Here is a 21910-nt window from a genome sequence, read left to right as displayed (position 1 = left end):
GAGATGTTAAAAAGAAAAAGATGAAAGCAGAACAATAATGAAGAAAAGATCTTCATATATTAGAAGTGGCAATTAAGTTGTTTTTTTAATGAAATACTTAGGAAGCTTAGTTCGAGAAGACAAGGTGGAATCTAAGTATGGAATAATAGCTGCAAAATGCAACAACCAGTTTCAATCAAACACACACACACACATTATATATATGTGCAGACATACGTCCAAGGATGGAGTACTGCTGCCACATCTGGGCAGGAGCTGCTAAAAACAGCCTATCCTGCCTTGACAGAGTACAAAATTGACTTTGTAGCTTAGTGGGGGATGACCTTTTCTCTTCCCTGCAACCTCTCTCTCACAGAAGAGATGTTGCGAGCCTCTCTTTGTTTTATCGTTATTTTCATGGCAAGTGCTCGTCTGAGCTCCAATCTCTGCCCTCCCCCTCGCCAATCTTTCACGAAAAACACCCGTCTAGCTGAAACCACTGTCAATAATTTTCCTCACTCTTTATCTGTGCCTACATCAAAACGTAGATTCCATGAACAAATCTTCTCTCTTACAACTGCACGACTGTGGAACTCTGTTCCGTTTGCCTGTTTCCCACCTGACTACAACTTGGATGTCTTCAAGTTCAACATAAACAAATTCCTGATAAACTGTCCCCCTAGTAATCCAAGTTATCAAATCTCCATTACTAACGATTACTACGATATTATCCCATTGATTACTGTACATGCAATAACCCTTATCCCCGAGTGACCTCCGGGCTCTGATAAGTGGTGACTCCCATGTACGAAAAAAAAAAAAAAACGAACAATGTTTCGATCTATTAAGATCTCATCAAGCAAAAATAAACATCAATTTTTTTTCTTTATGTGTTCATATTGAACAACAACAACAAAAAAAATGAACACCTAAATGAAAAGACTGACTTTTCGTCTGGTGACACCGAACGATTGCCATGTCAATGTAGTGACGCTTGTATATGTTTGTATAAATAAATATTAAAAGAAATAGCTCTATTAATTATTGAGCACTATTATATAAACTATGGATATTCTCTGGATTTTTATCCCACTGTTATAATGGAATGACCTTGCACCCCTCCGTACAATAATATACAGACAATGTAGATATACTCCTCCGGGGAAAGAGAGTAGATCTTTTCAAATGTTTTCATTGTAATTGAATAAAAATTATGAGAATTTTTTTCTTTGAAAACAAAGTTGATTTTCATTAACTTAGAATTTCTTTTTAAAGGTAGGAACATTAGACACGTACAGAATTAACATTTTCGGACTATTCATAACATAGATATAGTTTAACTTGAGGATTGCTAAAAATGTTAAAGCCAGTTTAAATTCATAACATAGATATAGTTTAACTTGAGGATTGCTAAAAATGTTAAAGCCAGTTTAAATTCATAACATAGATATAGTTTAACTTGAGGGTTGTTAAAAATGTTAAAGCCAGTTTAAATTCATAACATAGATATAGTTTAACTTGAGGGTTGTTAAAAATGTTAAAGCCAGTTTAAATTCATAACATAGATATAGTTTAACTTGAGGGTTGTTAAAAATGTTAAAGCCAGTTTAAATTCATAACATAGATATAGTTTAACTTGAGGGTTGTTAAAAATGTTAAAGCCAGTTTAAATTCATAACATAGATATAGTTTAACTTGAGGGTTGTTAAAAATGTTAAAGCCAGTTTAAATTCATAACATAGATATAGTTTAACTTGAGGGTTGTTAAAAATGTTAAAGCCAGTTTAAATTCATAACATAGATATAGTTTAACTTGAGGATTGTTAAAAATGTTAAAGCCAGTTTAAATTCATAACATAGATATAGTTTAACTTGAGGATTGTTAAAAATGTTAAAGCCAGTTTAAATGCTTCCTAATTTCCTCCCAATTTTAAACAGTTACAAATACTTGAGTCCAAATATGCTCCCTCAATTTGTATAACTTGATGTAAAAAAATATTTTTTCTTTTGAAATGTCCGGCTGAATAGTATTAGGAATAAACGTAAAACAAATGTCAGACAAATCATCTTCAAATAAAAATACGTCTGTAACAATTTTATTCGTTTTTAAACAAATATTTTCTGTCTTCTTATCGTAAAAACAATTGTCAATGAAATATTATTCGGATTGAGAAAATCAAACCATTTTGTGAAACAAATTTATTGAAAATGGAACTACTTTAGCTAATTGGATGACAATTTGATTTTGACAATTGATTTAAAATGGGTAAAGTTTAAATTTTTTACCTGTGTGACATCAGATTCATCACTAATTACCATGATTGGACGATCTTTTTTAAGTTAAATAACTAGGTTTATGACAACAGCATATTTTTTCATTGTTTTGATTCTCGAGTGTGTATCTGTTGATATCTTATATGCTTTTATATAGAATGATATGGTTCTCGGTTGATTAACTGTGCCTAAACTGTGTCGGATTGACTCTAGGGTCAAAACAATGAAAAGAATATTCTGCTGTCATAGCCCCAGTAATAACATACAAATGAACGCAAAATTCTCTAGCGGATTATTATATATATATATATTTTGAAAATCCATTTTCAAGACGTTCGCATTTCAGGGTTTTCACATCAGATACACACATCCAGTAATCCAACCTTGCTTTAATCAAAAGTGACATGTTATGCAACTTCAGGCTGTCTTTACTTTCTAGAAAGTCTAAAGAGACAGTCCGAGACAGTGATGCAAGGATTACTTGTTACTAGCAAGCTCACAGCGGATCAATAATTGCTTTCAGTTTGGATTTTCGTTTGTGAGTTTGTTTCTTCTTTGGTATACTCCACTTAAAGAGTTTGATCACAGACTAAGAGATTCCCAATATTACACAAAGACTCAAAATTATCTTCAGTAAATATTGTTACATATCAATTTAATGTACAAGTTTGGGTGACACCTTAATGGGCAGAGATGACCCAGGACGGAAATCAATGAACTCATGTAATTTTCTGATGGAGATGTTTTTTCTCTTGGCTGGCGAGACTTCAGGAATGACAGACATGCAAACAGAGTCTCAACTACAATGAGGAAAGAGGGGCACACGATGTAACAGGTGTAATAGATTGAGTTATCTGTCTTTCTCATGCATACAAATATAAGCTGTTTCTCATTTTCTATCAATGTTCTGCTTTTTGTAATAAACCTTTAATATTGGTGTAATTTTATCCAGAGACAAGAACCTGGGTTTATGCAGTTTATACACACCCTGCAAAGCGAAAATTAAATACTTAAATGATATAAACTTTGAGCAAAAGTTTTGGTGACTCCTTAAGGGTCAGAGGTGACCCCAGACGGAAGTTAATTAAATTATGTGACTTTCAGACAAAGACTTTTTCTCTTGGCTGGTGAGAATTCAACCAGGACAGACATGTTTCAGCTCCAATGAGGAAAGAGGGGTACACAATGATGCAAAGTTTGAGCGAAAGTGAATATTTCCTTACCATCACATTTTAAGCCTTGATGAATCAGCCCGTACAGTAACGATCCGCAGTGGTCACAGAATGTGGGGCTGCCATAAGAGTGCGTCTTAAACTTATGAGATTTGGTAGCCTGAAAAAACAAAAATACACATAAATATATAAGCGAAAAAGGAAAAAATACACATATATTAGTGAAAAAGAAAAAAATACAAATATATTAGTGAAAAAGAAAAAAATACACACATATTAGTGAAAAAGGAAAAAATACACATATTAGTAAAAAAGAAAAAAAGTCAGCTCAAATAAGTTTTTTTTTTTCAAGAAAATAAACTGAAAGTTTTCTATGGTTGTGGTTCCAATTCTACTCCTAGTGTAACAGAGCATATGAGCGTGTGAAAAAATATTAGCAGCAGCAAAGGGTGGTTGGCTTGCGAAGAGATTGGCAGCAGCCAAAAAACATGTGCACACAAATTAGGAAGTGTATGCGAGAAAAAAACAATGAAAAAGAGGAGAAAGGACATAATGTGTTTGAGGCTGAAGAAAAGTGGATGCCAAAGAAAATGGACGTGTAAAACGAGGACGAGAACGGGCCGGTCATGACCAACATATGGTCAGACTAAAGAGAAACGCGATCAGGTAAAACATGTGGCAGTGAAAGACTTTAAGTGGAGTCGAAAGTAATGAAAAAAAAAAACATTTTGTTAAAAAGAAAAAAATGCAGACTTGGATTTTTATTTATTTCTTTCCTTTGTTTTTACGTAATGGCCATGAAGAGAAAGGTGGAAAATATGTAGGTGTGCAAGATTAAAGAGTTAAATCAAATTTATTTTTTTACCCTTTTACAAAATTTATATGAACATCTCTTTGGTGTTTATAAATAAAATTTTTAATCTACTATATAAAGTGGAATTGTCTGTAAGTTTGCTTGTATTTCCATCTAAAAGTCAAAAACTAAAAACAAACATCCACAAAAGTAATATTTTCTTGATGTATCTATGTACTAGCAGGGCATTGTAACATAACTTATACTTCTTTCTTTTACCTCCTTCTCCACTTCTTTGCTCAGCCTTTTGCTCTCTACACACACACACACACACACACACACACACACACACACCTTCAGTCAGCATAAACAAAATAACTGAAAAAAAATTAGACTTCATTTTACATGATTACATTAAAAGATGTATCTAAGTCTTGATAACATTAAATGATATAAATGACCATTTGACCGCCAAAGAACAATTTTCAAAAAATAAATTTTAAATATTTATATTAAAATCGTGCAAAATTGTATGATTCTGTAGTAATTTGTTTAATTTTCGATTTGTGAGTGCTTATCAAGACTCCCCAGATGATTGGCACATATCAGCCATTTTTTCTTGTTCTAAATTAACACTCGGCACTACTTATGTTTCGAAATAAGTAATCGCTTTAAAACACAAAATACTTATTCAGGTAGATAGAAGAATAACTTATCTTGTCTTTGGTAACACTTAATTGTTACATATTTGTTTTTTTGACCATTTCTTTTTGTTGGCTATATGCTCCAAAATTGCTTGAATTAAAGATTCTATCCTTGAAATAAAAAAGAAAAAATAAATTAATTCCTTGATTTTCTCGCTATCATCTAATATGTAATTTCTCTTTTTTGTTTTCTCTAATATGTAATAAACCTCTAAACAAAAATTTACATTTTAATATCACCGGGAAAGGTAACTTTACTTGTGTTCAATGAATCATACACAAAGAATTGGTTTGCAATTAAATTGTCACAAAAAACAAAATGACTAACAATGCTATTCAGTTCTCTAATATTTTTTTTGGTTAAGCCCCAATACAACACTCTTGAAATACAATCACTGTTTATGGAAGCGTTAATAAAATTGACAATCTTTTCTGCAATCAAATATTTTATGCAAATACTCTTCAGTCTCCAACTGATTTTTCCACCAAGTTTCAACCATTAATATCCAACAGTCTTTCTTTTATTGCCATTCAATTATAATCTATCGATCCAGTAGATATCTCACTGCTGATGCTATTCTCTACCTATATAAGAGCCAGGTACGTCCAAGGATGGAATACTGTTGCCACATCTGGGCAGGAGCTGCTAGAAAGGACTTGTCCTGCCTTGATAGAGTTCAAAATAGACTTCGTAGCCTCGTAGGAGATGTCCTTTTCTCCTCCTTGCAACCTCTATCTCACAGAAGAGATGTTGCGAGTTTGTCTCTGATGTATCGTTATTTTCATGGAAAGTGTTCAACTGAGCTTCAATCTTTGGTCCCCCCTCGCCAAACTTTCACAAGAAACACTCGTCTAGCTGTAAACACTATCAATAATTTCCCCCACTCTTTATCTGTGGCTAAACCTAAACGTAGATTCCATGAACAAAGCTTCTTTCTTAGAACTGCACGCCTGTGGAATTGTCTTCCGTTTTCCTGCTTTCCGGCTGACTACAATATGGTTGTGTTCAAGTCTAAAGTAAATAAGTTCTTGATGAGCCGTTCCATATAAGTTATTAAATTTACCAAATTTTCATTACTAATGATTACTATATTGACCAATTTCTACTGTACACTCTTTAACCCTTATCCTTGAGTGGCCTCTGGGCCTTGATAATGTGGTGATGCCTTTGTAAAAAAAAAAAAAAAAAAAAAAAAAAAAAAAATCACATCTAGTTACAACTTGCAAAATTGTAAATAATCAACACATTTCTTTCTAGGCACTGTCCTGATTTGGTGTGGTGAACCTCTTCAGTTCCAGGATAGCGTTGAAAGATATTATCTTTGAGATAACTCTATAGATAAAACTCTGGAGAGTTATGGTCCATTGAGTGTGAAGTCCATATAGAATGATACTTCGAATAGATCAGATCATCAGTTTCCCCAGCATGGATCAGTGAACAACAATAAAAAAAGATTTGTGGACAAGACAGGCATGGACTAAACTTTATTTGTATCAAACATGGTTGCATTGCAGAAATTTTATCAATGATTTCAAAATGCGGCATTATTTTTTAGAAGGGGAGAATAATCCTCTATATAAGCCGGTATAGGGTCAGTGACGATGTCATAATATATGGAAACTGTCAGTATCCCATCTTTGCTTGTTGTCACTTTAACAATTTGTACTTTTTTTTTGTATTTCTTTCACTTTTGTTTTTCTTACACATTTTTGGATGTCTCCTACAGTGTCATGTCTGTAAACTTATTTTATGTTCTGTATGTCTACCGCCATATTTTGGTATTATTAGACCAGGAAAATGTTCAAGAAATACAGAGAAAATAATAGATTATTGGAATATGTACCTGGCATTGCCCAGTATTAAACATAACATTAAATTCCTTTATAAAAAAAAATGAAGTAAAAGAAAAGAAAAAAAAAACGGAAAGAAACTGAGACATGTGCATGTGAGTATTAGGTCTTTTTTAAACAGTTCACTTCTTGTAAAAAAAAAAAAAAAAAAAAAAAACAAGAAAGAAAACTCGAGCTGAGATCGAAACCAAAACCTATAGATAATCACTCAAATACAATAACCATCAAGCCAGCTTGACATGACATTTAAAGTGTTTTCAAATCTAATTGTTAGCATAAAGAAGCTGTCATATGAATGAATAATTCGTGCATGCATAGTCGTGAAACAGTTGGCAAACACATAAAAATCCGATGACCCCTACCCATGTACCAAATTTTCAATTTTAACCCCTTAGCAGCCTTTTTTTCCGGATGCAAATCGATTAAAAAGTTTTCCAAATGTCTGAATACCCTATATACCAAATTTCAAGTCTGTACCTCAAAAATTTGCTAAGTATATACGCTGAGAATTGTCCTCTCACACACACAAAAACACATTCTCAATTTTATAGATATATAGATTTGGGCCATTTGTAACAAAATTTTCATATTTTCAAATTTCGGAATTTCTGCGATGAGGATAATTTGGATTAATTGGATTACTGCATTTTTAGCTTTTGTTAAAAATGGGTCATGACTGTTGACCTTTAGAATAAATGCTTGATGCTGAATTGATGGTTGAATATGGTTAATTTGTGCTCATTTTTGCATTAAGTACTAGTTCCTATTAATCCATAATTGTGGACCGAACGGATACCATAATACTTAATTTGATTCACCTTATCTTAAATGGCCATACAAAATTTCAGCCAAATCAGTTCAGTAGTTTCCAAGAAAAACTGGATCAGACAGACAAACAGACAGACCAAGAGAAATATAATATAGTATTTTTTTTTGTGTGTGTGTGTGTGTGAGGGAGAGAGAGAGGGAGGGAGGGAAGAGACAGTCCTCAACTTATATACTTAATAAATTTTTGATCTACAGACTTATCCTCGAGTGGCCTCCAGGCTTTGATAAGTGGTGAGTCCCATGTAAAAAAAAAACAACAAAAAAACAAACAAAAATCGGATTAAGTGATTTGCACAAGGTTTCAGCCGATGTAATCTCCGACTTTCTCAGATGTATCTTGTTGAACTCTGCAATGTTTCATATGTAAATGCTTCTCTTCAAAATCTGATTACATTCTTTTTATTGAGCAGACAATAAAGAGAAAATAAACATTGGAAACTTAACAAATGAATCAGCATATCTGTTATGCTCTGACGATTATCCAAGTTGACCTCGCATATATAGAAATTAATGCAAATAGAAAAGATTTCATTGCAAACGTGAACATCAGAAAAAGCTTGAATCTTAATCGAATCTATGTAAATAAAAAATAAAATAAAAATAAAAATAAAAAAAAATAAAATTACTCCGTTTAACCATTTTAATGTCTCTATTGAATTCTGATCAAGCACAAATTTGTTTTCATTGTAATTCAAATTTACTCTATACTAGCAGGTCTCCCGGCATTGCCCGGTCATGAAATATGCTTAAATGTGATATTCATTATTATATAATTATTATTATTGATATATAGTAGTGATTTCAAAACTACAGACAAAAAAATGACTGATGCATCAGCTACAATTGAAACTAAAAATTTGCCAGCCTTATTCATTACGCTCTGAGCCACATCTCTATGCATATAAAAGTTAAAAATTAATGTTTATCTAGAAATGTATACTTGTGCATGTGTAGAAGAGCACTTTAAGTTGACTTATGCTTGCCAAGTTCCAATCTTTTTCAATTTTAATCCTTTAGCAGATATTTTTACTGGCTAAAACCAAATCGAATTTTTTCCACAAGTTCAAGTTCCCTCCATATCACGTTTCAAGTCTGTAGACCAAAACTTGACAGGTGCTTGGTAGAGACTATTCTTTACACAGACAAGGTCACTTTTACATTATTATAAATTATATATATATATATAGAGAGAGAGAGAGAGAAATTGCTCGTCAATTAATCATACACATATATCTGGATTTACATCTATCCAATATGAAGCAATCTTCAAAATTCAAAGATGGTGCAAATAAAAGAAAACGCAATTTTAACTTCTCTTCTGATTTTCGGATTTTGTAATCATGTCATGTTTCTTTATTTTCTTTTAAAGTTATTGAGTTCCTAATCTTTCTAATGAGTTCAGGGTGGAATAAATTCAAAATTGACATAATAATAATTACATGAATGATTCTGTGCTACGAAACAGGTGCTGTCAAGAATTGAACATTTCAACATACTTAAAGAAATAAATGGTAAGATGGACACCGTCTTGAAATTTGGAATATAGATTTTTTTTGTTATTTATTTTTATATGCTCTGTAGTTATATCGAGCTTCATAAATTAAGGATTGGTATAAATAAACGGTGAAATATAATTGAATAAGCAAATTTTCCCATATATATATTAATGATGATTAATACAAATAAAATCGGAAACGCATATTGAGATCTTTTTAATTCTAGCTTTGCATTTTGTCAGATTTTCATCCTATTAATCTTTCACTCACTTTGTAAATGAGTAAATAACCTATAAATGGTAGACTATAGTTAACCAATAGAAAACATTCTGAGGTGTTATCACTGAGTATGAGTAGTGATTTCTTAGGGAGTAACTTCACTCTCCTAAACACTATTATAGATAGAAAAAAATGTGCGATAAAAAATTGCCCTTAATGTTTAGAAAAAATATTACAAGTTTTAATCAAGTTTTAATCAATCCAACAAAGCATCATATTAAAAATATTACAAGTTTTAATCAAGTTTTAATCAATCCAACAAAGCATCATATTTAAAAGGAACATGATGTATTACTATTACTACCGACTTGATTGTAAACTTACATCTTTAGAATTTGAAAGCGATTTCAAAAGTATACCAGTTACACATTGGAATTTTCGAGTTCAAAATATATTAACCCTGGTTTTGGAGCTCTTCTGTTTTGAAGGAAATAATGTCCATTGAAAAATCCTTGTTTTTGTTTTACTGATTTCTCTGAAGTGCTTGTGTTTATGCTGGGAAATTGAAAAGTAACAGGATCTTAGGAATGTAAGGGTGACAGATTCAACTTCTTTGCGTGTCTGAAATATGTGCCCATACAGCAGTTTCCTCACGTTTTCACACAGGGTAGAAGCGTTCATGTTGAAGCAAGCCAACAGATGAGCAATGTGCATCAGTTGAACAGATTAAACTCGAAAATTACTGAAAAATATTTGTCAAGTTAATTGATGGTCAAGAGTTCTCCAATCCCTTATAGAGAGAAAGGGAGAGGTGGTGGTCAACATAAACATTTAGATAGTAAACACAATGTGGTGGTAGCAATAAGTTTTTGAACCACTCTGATTGTCAAGCAGCCACATAGGTTAGACGATAAAAGACAATAAAACTAATAAGATTGGACACAAGTGTCTAGTTTAGTACTCATTAAAACAAATTCTTGATCATAACCCTCATTGTTGGGATATTAATGGTACTCGCTTTAATATAAAAGCTTTGGAGATGATTGTATTCAATGATTGATAAAAATAAAGCAGCAACAAGTCATAAAATTATAGTAGAGAACAATGAATAAGATTTTACAGAGTCAAAAATAGTCTATTAAAATGATTTATGTAAGAGACTACGTTTTTCTACAGCTGACAATCCATTTCTTTTTTCAGAAAACGAGAAAAAAGCAGGACACTTAATTAACTCCATCACTAACCTTAGTGTGTTGTGGCAATCTGAGAAAAAAAAAAATCACTTGCAGTTCTGAAAAAATTATTTAATTTTAAAATAGCAGCCATCTTCAAAATACAAAAAATAGTCACTCATTCTGTCCTATGCTATGTAGTAAAACATAGGTGATAATTCTATAGTAGAGTGAACCCTATTCTAAAATTTACCTTTTCTCCAGACATTTCTAGGATCCTGATGTACACACACACACAATATATATATATATTAAAATATATTTCTTTTATACTATAAAGAAAAGGAATCAAGACTGTAAATTAAAATTTACAAGGAAATTTATTGTTCGACAGAATATTCAAAAAAAAAAAAAAAAAAAAAAAATTCTTTTAAGAAATCATTAATCCGCAGAGTTTTACATTTTTAAACCGATATAAACTTATTACAATTTTTATCTTATGTTATGACTATCAAAGTGCTGTTCATCTAATGCCATAACCAGCAAATTCTAGGCTCGACTATAATAATTTGTTAATATCTTTCCTTTCTCTGAAGAGAAGAATAGCATTCTTTGAAACTCTGTGGATTAATGAAATTTTTGGGAGAGTTTTAATTTCAGTCTTGATTTCTTTCCATTATGACAAGCTCTATTTCCTATTGTGGTTGTATTAAGCTTTTTTATTTGGTTGGGATTATTATTTATGTTAGATTTAAGTTTATAAATGCTTTTGTCTCGTAAACTTTTCATTCCTATTGCTTTAATTATATATATCATCAACAGCAAGATGGGGTGAATAGTAAAATTTTACTGTTTTTCAAGTCATTTTGTCTCGCAACATGACATAAAAGTAGGACAGATATGCAAAAATGTACATAAGTATAATTGAGCAATTACGTTAATAATTTTAATGCATCCCAAACCAAGCTTTTATCTTTTCATCATAAACGCTTTGATCCCCACTTGGCCATAAATGAATGACTCATCTAAAAGAGGCTCCCTGTTTTGACAAACTTTTGAGTCTGACCTTTACTCCTAACTTGAAATGGAAAACTTACATCAAATCTGTTGCCAAGGTCAATGGAAAAAAAAAACGGTCGTGTCATTCTATCGCTTCAGAAAATATCTCACTTCAGATGCAATCCTATACTTCTAGAAGAGCCAAATTTGTCCTAAAATGGAGTACTGTTGCCACATATGGGAAATAGCTACTTGGAGCATCCTTTCTTGCCTTAAGAGAATTCAAAACTAAGGTGATGCACTTTTCTTCTTTCTACAATTTCTTTCCAACAAAACATGTTGAGAGCCTGTCTCTGCTCTATCACTATTTTCATGGCAAGTGCTCGACTGAGCTGCAATCCATGCCCCCTCTTTGTCAAACTTTCACAAAAATCACTCGTTTAGCTACAACCACTATCAACAATTTCCCCTACTTTATATCTGTCCTAAAATTTAAACACAAATTCCATGAGCAAAGCTTCTTTCCTAGAGCTGTTAGCTTGTGAAACTGTTCCACTGAGCTGCTTTCCAGCAGACTACAATATGGTCGTCATCATGTCAAATGTGTACAAGTTCTTGTTGAGTCATCCCCTTAAATAATCAAATTATATGCAATTTCCACCAACAACCAGTTTTGTTTTTTTACATTGCCCTAACCACTTATCAAGGCCCAGAGACCACTCGAGGATAAGGGTTAAGAGTGTACTTTAAAAATATTTCAATTGGACAATATAGTAATCGTTAGTAATGAAATTCGGTAAATTTGTTAAGTGGAACGGCTCATCAAAAACTTGTTTATGTTGGACTTGATGACAACCATATTATAGTCAGCTGAAAAGCAGGAAAACGGAAGACAATTCCACAGGCGTGCAGTTCTAAGAAAGAAGATTTGTTCATGGAATCTACGTTTAGGTTTAGGCACAGATAAAGAGTGTGGGGGGGGGGAATTATTGATAGTGTTTTCAACTAGACGAGTGTTTCTTGTGAAAGTTTGGCGAGGGGGGACCATAGATTGAAGCTCAGTCAAGCACTTTCCATGAAAATAACGATAAAACAGAGACAAACTCGCAAAATCTCTTCTGTGAGAAAGGTTGCAGGGAAGAGAAAAGGACATCTATTACGAGGCTACGAAGTCTATTTTGAACTATCAAGGCAGGACAAGTCCTTTCTAGCAGCTCCTGCCCAGATGTGGTAACAGTACTCCATCCTTGGATGTACCTGGCTTTTATATAGATAGGGAATTGAACTACACTGGAACAATACTAAGAAAACTACTAAAACTGCACAAATCTCTAATATGTCTACATCCACAACTCATCAGAGACAAATTATTAAAGACAGTCACACATGGATGGATGGATGGAATAAAAAAAAAAAAAGGACGCTTAAAGGAAGGAGAATATAAATTCAAAAAATTTATTAATACTTATTAAAAAAATGATATCCAAGGAAAGATCCCATCTCCTCCCAAATATATCAGACTGCAGGAGGAGAAACATAATATCTTAAATTTAATGAAATATTTGTATGCCAATGTAAAACAACTATGAGGATTAGAATAAAACACATGCAACAAAGTTTTTCTGTTTCTTTTTCACAGTTAAATCACTTTTAACTTACTTTTAAATGATTTCTGCAAAGAATAACAGTGGAATAATGAAGACCGATTCATTTGAAAACTAACGACGCCATTAATAAAGTCCAATTAAGTGTGAAGCGTTCACATTCAATCGAAAAATATCTTTTCTCGAGTGTAAATTCCAAGGTGATGTTTTCTGTTTATATCACTGTGAATTAATATAATTAGCAAGAATTAATGTGAATTCAATGCGACAGACAATTGTCACCAAAGCCACTTAATTACCGAAAGAATAAGAGTTCTTCAGAAACTTGTGAGATTTACAATTCGTTTAATGAGATTCCCTTCAGGCGAAACAGACTTACACCCATTTTTTTTTTTAGTTTCTTTTATTTTGTGACTCCTTTTACAGATGTGAGTCGGCAATGGAAAAACGTTTCCCAATTGTTCCTGACGGCTAAAATGGCTCGCTTGCCCCCCACCCCCGTCAAAAAAACAAACAAACGTCTTATGATTTTTGGAATTCATCAATCTTCAAATTAATCTTTTTTTTTTTTTTGTATAAATTCTATCTTTGCAATAATATGAATAATCAATCTAAAAAATTTAAGAACATTGTTATTCTGTTAATTATGGATTGGATTATTTTTATGCCATATCAACACTTTTTTGCGGCAATTTAATGCCAAACAAAACTCGTTAACAATTGTGTATGATTAACTAAACAGAAAAAAAAAATCCGTTTGGATTATTTGAATTCTTTGAACTGCTGTTCTTATCTTGAGTGATATTTGCACAATGTTTTGGCCGACATAACATCCAAACTTTTTTCAGGTGTAAATTGTTGAATTCAGAAATCTTTTGAACTCTGGAATCTGTGCATATTTTTTAACATAATCCTGTACCCACAAGGGTAGCATACTCTCATTTCATCAACCATATTGACTGTGTAGAAGTCTTTAGTAATTTACAATTGTAGTAACCCATACTGAGGATTGAACCTTCAATCTCTAGAACACTGTAACTTACAACTGAATTTTACCTAGTACTTTATCCATTATACAAGGATCAGTTCATGGCTGATAGAACGAGAACATGGGCAATCAACAATTCCCCCACTAACCAGCAATCACGAGGTTGTTTGCTCAGCAACCGAGAAGGCTAACATGCTTGCCAGTCGGTTTACCTCAAACTCCACACTGGACCCTCTCAACCACCCCCTACCTGACTTTCCTATGTGGACAGACGCCACGCTAGACGATCTGAAAATCACTCCTGCTCCAGTGCATGCTATCATAAAAATCCTTGACACTTCAAAAGCATGTGGACCCGATCTCATCCCAGCTGTGCTATTAAAAAGTGCTCAGCCAAAGTAGCTCCAGTTCTCTCCAAACTATAGAACAAAAGCCTTAATGAATCTTGCTTTCCGGGCTGTTGGGAAACTGCTTCTGTTGTACCAGTATTCAAGAATTCTGGAGAAAGGACTGACCCATCAAATTATCGCCCCATTAGCCTCCTCCCACTTTTTGCCAAAATATTTGAGACCTTAATTAACTATGCTCTAGTCGATCACCTTACAGATACTAAACTTCTGACTGACCTACAATATGGATTTAGACAAGCCCGTTCCACAGCAGACATCGTCACTGTAATCTCTGAACGTATATACCACTCACTGGACAAAGCGGGGGAGGGCAGAGCGGTAGCTCTAGATATATCTAAGGCTTTTGACAGGGTATGGCATGAGGGTCTTCTCAGGAAAATTAGATCATACGATATCACTGGTAGAATACTAAACATAATTAAATCCTTCTTAGATAAGAGAAAAATCCAGGTTGTCCTCGACGGTCGTACATCTAAACAATATGATATAAATGCGGGAGTACCCCAAGAGTCTAAAATGACCTCCCCCGACAAAATTGCCTCTGAGATGGGTATATATGCTGATGACACCACACTCTATAACAGGCATGACAGGAAAACAAATGAACACATATCTAAAGAAATGGCAGAAATACCAGAGGATGAACTCCGATCTATAGTGGAATGGGGACAAAAATGGATGGTCACGTTCAGTTCTGCCAAGACTAAACTAGTTTCCTTCAATAAATACAAGAAATCTTCTCTACCACCAATAGCAATGGCCAACTACACTTTATCTGAGAGTCCATCTTTCAAACTCCTTGGCCTAACGTTCACAGGAAACATGAGTTGGAACAATTACATTGAAAGCATTGCCAGGGCCGCTGCAAAGAAGGTAGGCTCTCTCTACCGTGCTAGAAAATTACTAACACCCGAAAGTATCCTGTACCTCTATAAGACCACCATTCGCCCATGTATGGAGTATTGTTGTCATATTTGGGCTGGTGAATTTGCTACTAGTCTCTCACTCCTAGACAAGGTTCAAAAGAGAGTCGCCAATCTGATAGGCCCTGAACTGGCATCTAAACTTCAGCCTCTGTCCCATCGACGAAATGTTGCATCCCTCTGCCTGTTCTACAAGTATTTTAATGGAGAATGCTCTGACGAACTGCAAGCACTTGTGCCCCCACGACGTAGAAACCCTCGACAAACCCGACAGGCAGCTAAATCTCACCCCCCACACAGTAGAGATCCCTAGATGTAAAAGATCTTTCTACTCCAGTAGTTTCTTCCCCAGAACCGCTAGACTTTGGAATTCCATTCCGGGTCCCTGCTTCCCCAACTGTACTGATGTGCAGAAGTTCAAGTGTAATGTGAACAGACACCTTGTTGCCCAAATCCTTACATAGTACCCCAGTAGTTGTTGCCCCTGATAGTAGCCCCCTACACCAAAGTGGCAATTTGCCTTGTTTGGGGTGAAAATGTAATTAAAAAAAAAAAAAAAAAAATTCTACCCTTATGGAGGGTTCTCTCCAAAAATCTGCATTTCCGAGCTTGACAGAGGTTCCATCAATCAGAATGTTGTGCAAATGAAATTCCAGATGAGAATAGAAGTCTAAATTACACAATCCTCATCTCAAAAATCCTTTGTGGTGTATTCAAAAGTTTCAAAGAGTCTGAAGCTTGCAAAGAACTTCGTTTAAATATCATGTTCACATCTATTTTTCATCCGCGTCACTAACGTTGTGTTGTCTTTAAACTTCGCATTCCCCCCCTCTTGAAAATGGCTGTTCGGCAAGCAAGACTTGATACTTAAAATCAGTTAGGGATTTTATCCTGGGCCCCAAAATAAACAGAGGTTAAACCATTACTGTAATGATCTGGCCCCTCTTGATTTTGCGGTGAGAATTCAGTTCTGTGCAGTTCTAGGTCGACTCTCTCGGGCTGTGCCTTCTCTCTTTGAGAAGAGGTTAGTTTATTGCTTATTGTCTGAGGTGCATTTACTGAGGAATGCTGACTGGGCTGCCCAGGCACTTTTAGCAGGTTTGGGGTGCTGATTTCTCAATCGCACTTTCCGACCCCGATGTCTAAGTTCTTGCACACATCAGAATATTTCTAATATCCGATCCGTGTTAGTGATGGGATGATTTCAATATCTTTTTGTGAGTCTGATACGATTTTCGATTCTGATTCTTTTTAAATTTCTAAATATAAAGTTATTTTCAGTGTGTGGGGTCGGATTACCAGAAAAACCCATGTAATATAAGAATATATTTTTATGAACATAAAAATAAAGTTATGGGCGTGATCTATAGATTTTAGCTTTACTGATAAGTTATAATCAATAAACATTAATTTCTCATTACTATGAGCCATGGAAAATTAATTTTTAAACAAAGAAATAAAAATAAAAAGAATCGTTTTGGGGCTCGGAAAATAAGCAGAAAATTTTTCAGATTTTGATACCAATTCTCATTAATCATCCCAACATTAATTTTCAAACGTTATTAATTCTTAACTTAGCAGAACATCTAAGATTTTGAATCTGTAATTGTGAATTTGATAGTGAAAGACTGTATCAATTATCAAGTCACATTTGGGCTGATACATCTGCCACTAGTCTCTTGCTCAAAGATAGGGTTCAAAAAACAACTGCCAATCTAATAGGTCCTACATTGTCGGTCAAACTCCAATCTCTGTCCCATCACTGAAATGTGGCATCTCTGTGCCTGCTTTATAAGTACTTTAATGCTAAGTGCCCAGACAAACTCAAAGCACTAGTACCTCTTGACCAAATAAACCTGAAAAGCAGCAAAATCCCACCCCTAGAAATCCATAGATGCTGAAAAGCCTTCTACTCAATAAGTTTTTTTCATCTAACTACTAGACGTTGGAATTCCCTCCCAGGTCCTTGCTTCCCTGATATGCAGAAATCCAAATATAACGTGAACAAACATCTTGCTGCCCAATTCCCTACATAGTATTCCTGCAAATCTGATCCCAAATAGTAGCCCCTTATGACTTAGTGGCACTGTGCCATATCTCTGGTGAAAAACATTAAAAAAAATTTTTTAAAATAGGTAATCACATAATGAAAGCAACAGCCAAGGATTGAACATGGTATGCTGATTTTGTAGTCATCTTGATAATTAAAAAATGAACAAAGACAGAAGCACTTATTCATATCTCACTGACAGTGGCTTCATGTATTGTCAGAGCTACAGCATCACTTTCACTATCCTTGGAAAAGACAAGTCCACATATCATCCCTCTAACTACAAGGTGGAATGATAAAGTTGTCGCACTACTCAAAACAACACTACAATTTCATTGTAAATCTTTTATTGAAAAAATCAATTCAGGTACAAAGCCATAGCACTTCTTCTGAAGCCAAGCCTGGGTCTCTTTGGATTTGTGGGCCAGCACCGAATCCTACTTCCACATCGAGGATCTGCCAGCGGTCACATGATTGCACCAGGGGATCACGACATTCTTCAGCACATCCACTTTGGCGTTGACTTTCAAGCCGACATTGAAGATGTGAGGTGTCATGATGTGGCTCTCACTTGAAACCACACCAAAGATCATAATTGTGGCCGGAAACTTTGTTTTTATCACCCTGGACACATCTATTATCTGTGCCAATCCAGCAAAGCATTTTGAGGGTGCGGGCAATGGTCCTGTTGTCATATCTTCGATCAGTGTTGAGCATGAGTTATCCAGCAGCTCATCTTCGATCTCGCTCGTTTAACATTGTGTCACTTTTAGACATGATAGAAGGCTCTTACCGCTCTTAGAATTTATACACAACTGGCCATCTAGTAGATAGTCTGCAATGAAAAAGAAAACCGGTTTTCATCAAACGGAAATGGAATCATGTCTTTTCTAAGGCGACAATTTTATCGTTCTATATTGTATTGTCTGAGTTACAGCATCACTTTCACTAATATCCTTGGAAAAACATAAGTCCACATCTCACCCCTCTCATCTACGATAAGGAAAAATTTGAAATAACACTCATGACTAGGTAGGTCTGTCATTTTGTATACATTGTGTATCTCGACAATCATCACTTACTTAACAGAGAGAGTGGCTCTGTTTTAAACAACTGATTGACCATCTAGCACTAGAATGATTTTTTTTTTGACATAGGAGTCACCACTTATCAAGGCCCGGAGGCCACTCGAGGATAAAGGTTAATGAGTGTACAGTAGTCACTGTGACAATATGGTAGTAATCATTAGTAGTGGAAATTTGGTAAATTGGATTATTTAAGAGGATGGCTCATCAAAAACTTGTTTACATTGGACTTGAAGACGTCCATATTGTAGTCAGTTAGGAAACAGGCAAACAGAAGAGAGTTCCACAGGCATGCAGTTCTAAGAAGCTTTGTTCATAGAATCTACATTTACGTTTAGGCACAGATAAAGAGTGGGGGAAACTATTGATAGTGGTTTCAAATAGACAAGTGCTTTTCATGAAAGTTTGGTGAGGAGGAGACCATAGATTGGAGCTCAGATGAGCACTTGCCATGAAAATAATAAAGCAGAGGCAGGCTCGCAAGGTCTCTTCTGTAAGGAAGAGAAAAGGACATCCCCCACTACATTACAAAGTCTATTTTAAACTCTGTCAAGGCAGGATAGCTGCTTCTAGCAGCACCTGCCCAGATGTGAAAACAGTACTCCATCCTTGAACGTACCTGGCTCTTATACAGCTAGAGAATAGTATCAGCACGGAGGTATCTACGGGAGTGGTAGAAGGATCCCACCATTTTTCCAGCAACCTTGGCAACGGATTTAATGTATGTGTTCCATTTCAATGAATCGGAGACAATTTTGCTGACTTGGAATATGCAAATGGAGACCCTTTTCTAAAGACAGTGGCAGATATCAAGGTCTAGAACGCCTGCAGATAATCTTGCTCGGCATAATAATCAGTAAAATGCTATCTAGATTTGAAATGGATTTTAAGGATAACAAGGGGTCAAAACACAGAAGAGTGTTGTTTCTTTCTGGTCCATGTGGATTCCTTAAATGCCTTGAAGCAACCGTAAATAGGTTCAGTTTTTTTTTTTTTTAGAGAATCGTAAGAAGCATTAAAGAAAGAAACGGGAAAAAATGGAAAGAAAACTAAAAAAAAAAGTACAAAATTGAAAAAAATAAAATTAAAAACGAAACAAATAATGTGAATCGAGGAATATCCAGTGTTAGCGTAAGAATGACAAAGTGATGCAAGACAAAGCTCAATTCAATTCTGGTAATAGACCCTGCAAGGGAGGCGGGTTATAATCAAGTTCATTTTAACAGAAATTGAAGCAAATGTTACAAAAGTGTCAGAAAGGATTTAAAAGATGATGCAATGTTCAATCACTTGTTAGATTTGTTAGATTAAAATTTGTGATTCTATTGTAGTAGATATTTTTACATCGTACATATCTTTGTTGTTTAGTTTTTTTTTAATGAAAATAATTGACAAACAAGACGAAGTCATCAATGAATGAGAGAAAAGGAGGCACTGCAGAAGGGAGGAGAGAAAGGGAGGCGCTATTGAAAGAGGAAGAGAAAGAGAGGCGCTATTGAAAGAGGAAGAGAAAGAGAGGCGCTATTGAAAGAGGAAGAGAAAGAGAGGCGCTATTGAAAGAGGAAGAGAAAGAGAGGCGCTATTGAAAGAGGAAGAGAAAGAGAGGCGCTATTGAAAGAGGAAGAGAAAGAGAGGCGCTATTGAAAGAGGAAGAGAAAGAGAGGAGCTATTGAAAGAGGAAGAGAAAGAGAGGCGCTATTGAAAGAGGAAGAGAAAGAGAGGCGCAAGAGAGAATCATATTAGATGACAATAGTAAAAAAAACAACAACAACAAAAAATATATAAGCAATAAGAATAGATAAAAAAGAAGGCATTAGATCTTGTGGTGTTTCAGCCATTCACATTTGATGATGATAAGTTTTTCTGATTAGATCTTCAATTTCCATGATTCCCTTCTTCAGCAGAAATTCAGAGTGAAGACATTTAGAGTTTGATTTCACGCTGTACACAATCGTAAAAAAATTCTGACTTGTCACGCAATTGGTTTCCTCTCTAGTAGCTAAGTGAACTAAGAAACGGTTTCGGGGATAATTTCAGCTGAGCAGAATGGAAATACCACTTAAGTGTGGCTTAACCTTTGCGGAAAAATAAGAGGGGATCTTTTTTTTCTTGAATGGAGAGATAAATAATCATATAGAGTGTGAGCAATAGTGTTCTTCAGAATAAAGATGGGGGAAAAAGTTGCATTGAAACTCCGGGGACAAACAAAAGAACTATTGAAGAATCCATATTATGAATGTGATTTGTATAAATCATCACGAACACAATCATTTGATTGTATAAGCGTGTCAAATTCATATCAGCGAGGAGATAATTGTGTGGGATTTTATCACCAGCTCCAATGCGCAAATCTCACGGAGAAAAACACTTATTTTTTTCTCAAAATTATATTAATTCATTAATTTGGATTGGTTAAGTGAATTTAAACACAAGAAAGCTCGTTTCAAAACGGTTAAAATTAATAAGCTCCAACCCCTGTCCCATCGCCACAATGTTGCATCCCTGTGTCTGTTTGACAAGTATTTTGATGGAATGTGCTCTGATGAACTCATCGCACTTGTGCTCTCTCAACGTACATATCCCCGACAAACCCGCTTTACAAATGTAAAATCAAACTATAATAATACTAAACTTTACTTCTAGAATCCTTATTCCAATTTTGATTAAAATCCATTACATGATCTTAATGAAAGAAAATGTCTAAAATTTAAGGCTTGAGCTTAAAGGGTCCTAAGAAGGAAATGAAATTCAGGGATTCTTGTTGAATGTCTGCATCACATTCAATGCAAATCTGAAATATTTGAATTTTCAAAGAGGAAGTTGTGCCTTTATTATGCTTCTTAAAAACCTTTCGAAATATTCCATTTAGAACGAGAGTAAATCTATTAATTTGGATTGGTTTAGTAAATTACTACAATGCCTTACTTTAACAAAAAGTAATATATTTCTCTTAAAGCATTGTCCTTGGTGGAGGGGGGACTAAAACTTGTTGCTATAGTTTCAAATGATTTTAAATAACAACAAGGGGAGACTTGATTCCAAATATTTCTCATGCGTTATATCTCCCCTCTTTTGGAAATAGGGTACGATTATGAATATCTCCAGTATCAAAAAATCCTTACATACTGTGAAATTTACTTTATATATGAAAACCAAAGAGGGGAGATATAATATATAAGAAATGTTTGGAATCAAGTTTCTCCTTGCTGTTATTTCAGATCATTTGAGACCATAGTAAGTTTTAATCTCCCCTCCATTAAGGCCAGAAGTTTTATGTAAATATCAGATATTTTGTAATTCATATGCAAAACTAGGAAAACAAATGACTATGATTGAAACATTTTATGGCTGTAAAAAGTGCCA

General features: G+C 34.4%; 1 protein-coding gene across 4 annotated transcripts in view; it reads right to left on the bottom strand.

The window, feature by feature from the left end:
- The window catches only part of LOC145297482 (calcium-dependent protein kinase C-like), a 731210-nt gene that overhangs the window by 351313 nt on the left and 357987 nt on the right, over nt 1-21910 (bottom strand). For all 4 annotated transcript variants that reach the window (XM_080143353.1, XM_080143354.1, XM_080143356.1 and 1 more), the window contains one exon: nt 3477-3585. In XM_080143353.1, the coding sequence (XP_079999479.1) occupies nt 3477-3585 (109 nt within the window). The remainder of the gene's footprint in view (nt 1-3476; nt 3586-21910) is intronic.

The sequence above is a fragment of the Euprymna scolopes genome, chromosome 18 (assembly GCF_053919585.1).
Source record: "Euprymna scolopes isolate OS-2025 chromosome 18, ASM5391958v1, whole genome shotgun sequence".
Lineage (NCBI taxonomy): Eukaryota > Metazoa > Mollusca > Cephalopoda > Sepiida > Sepiolidae > Euprymna > Euprymna scolopes.
Note: the sequence above shows the minus strand (reverse complement) of the source record. Positions and strands in the feature narration are given on the sequence as shown.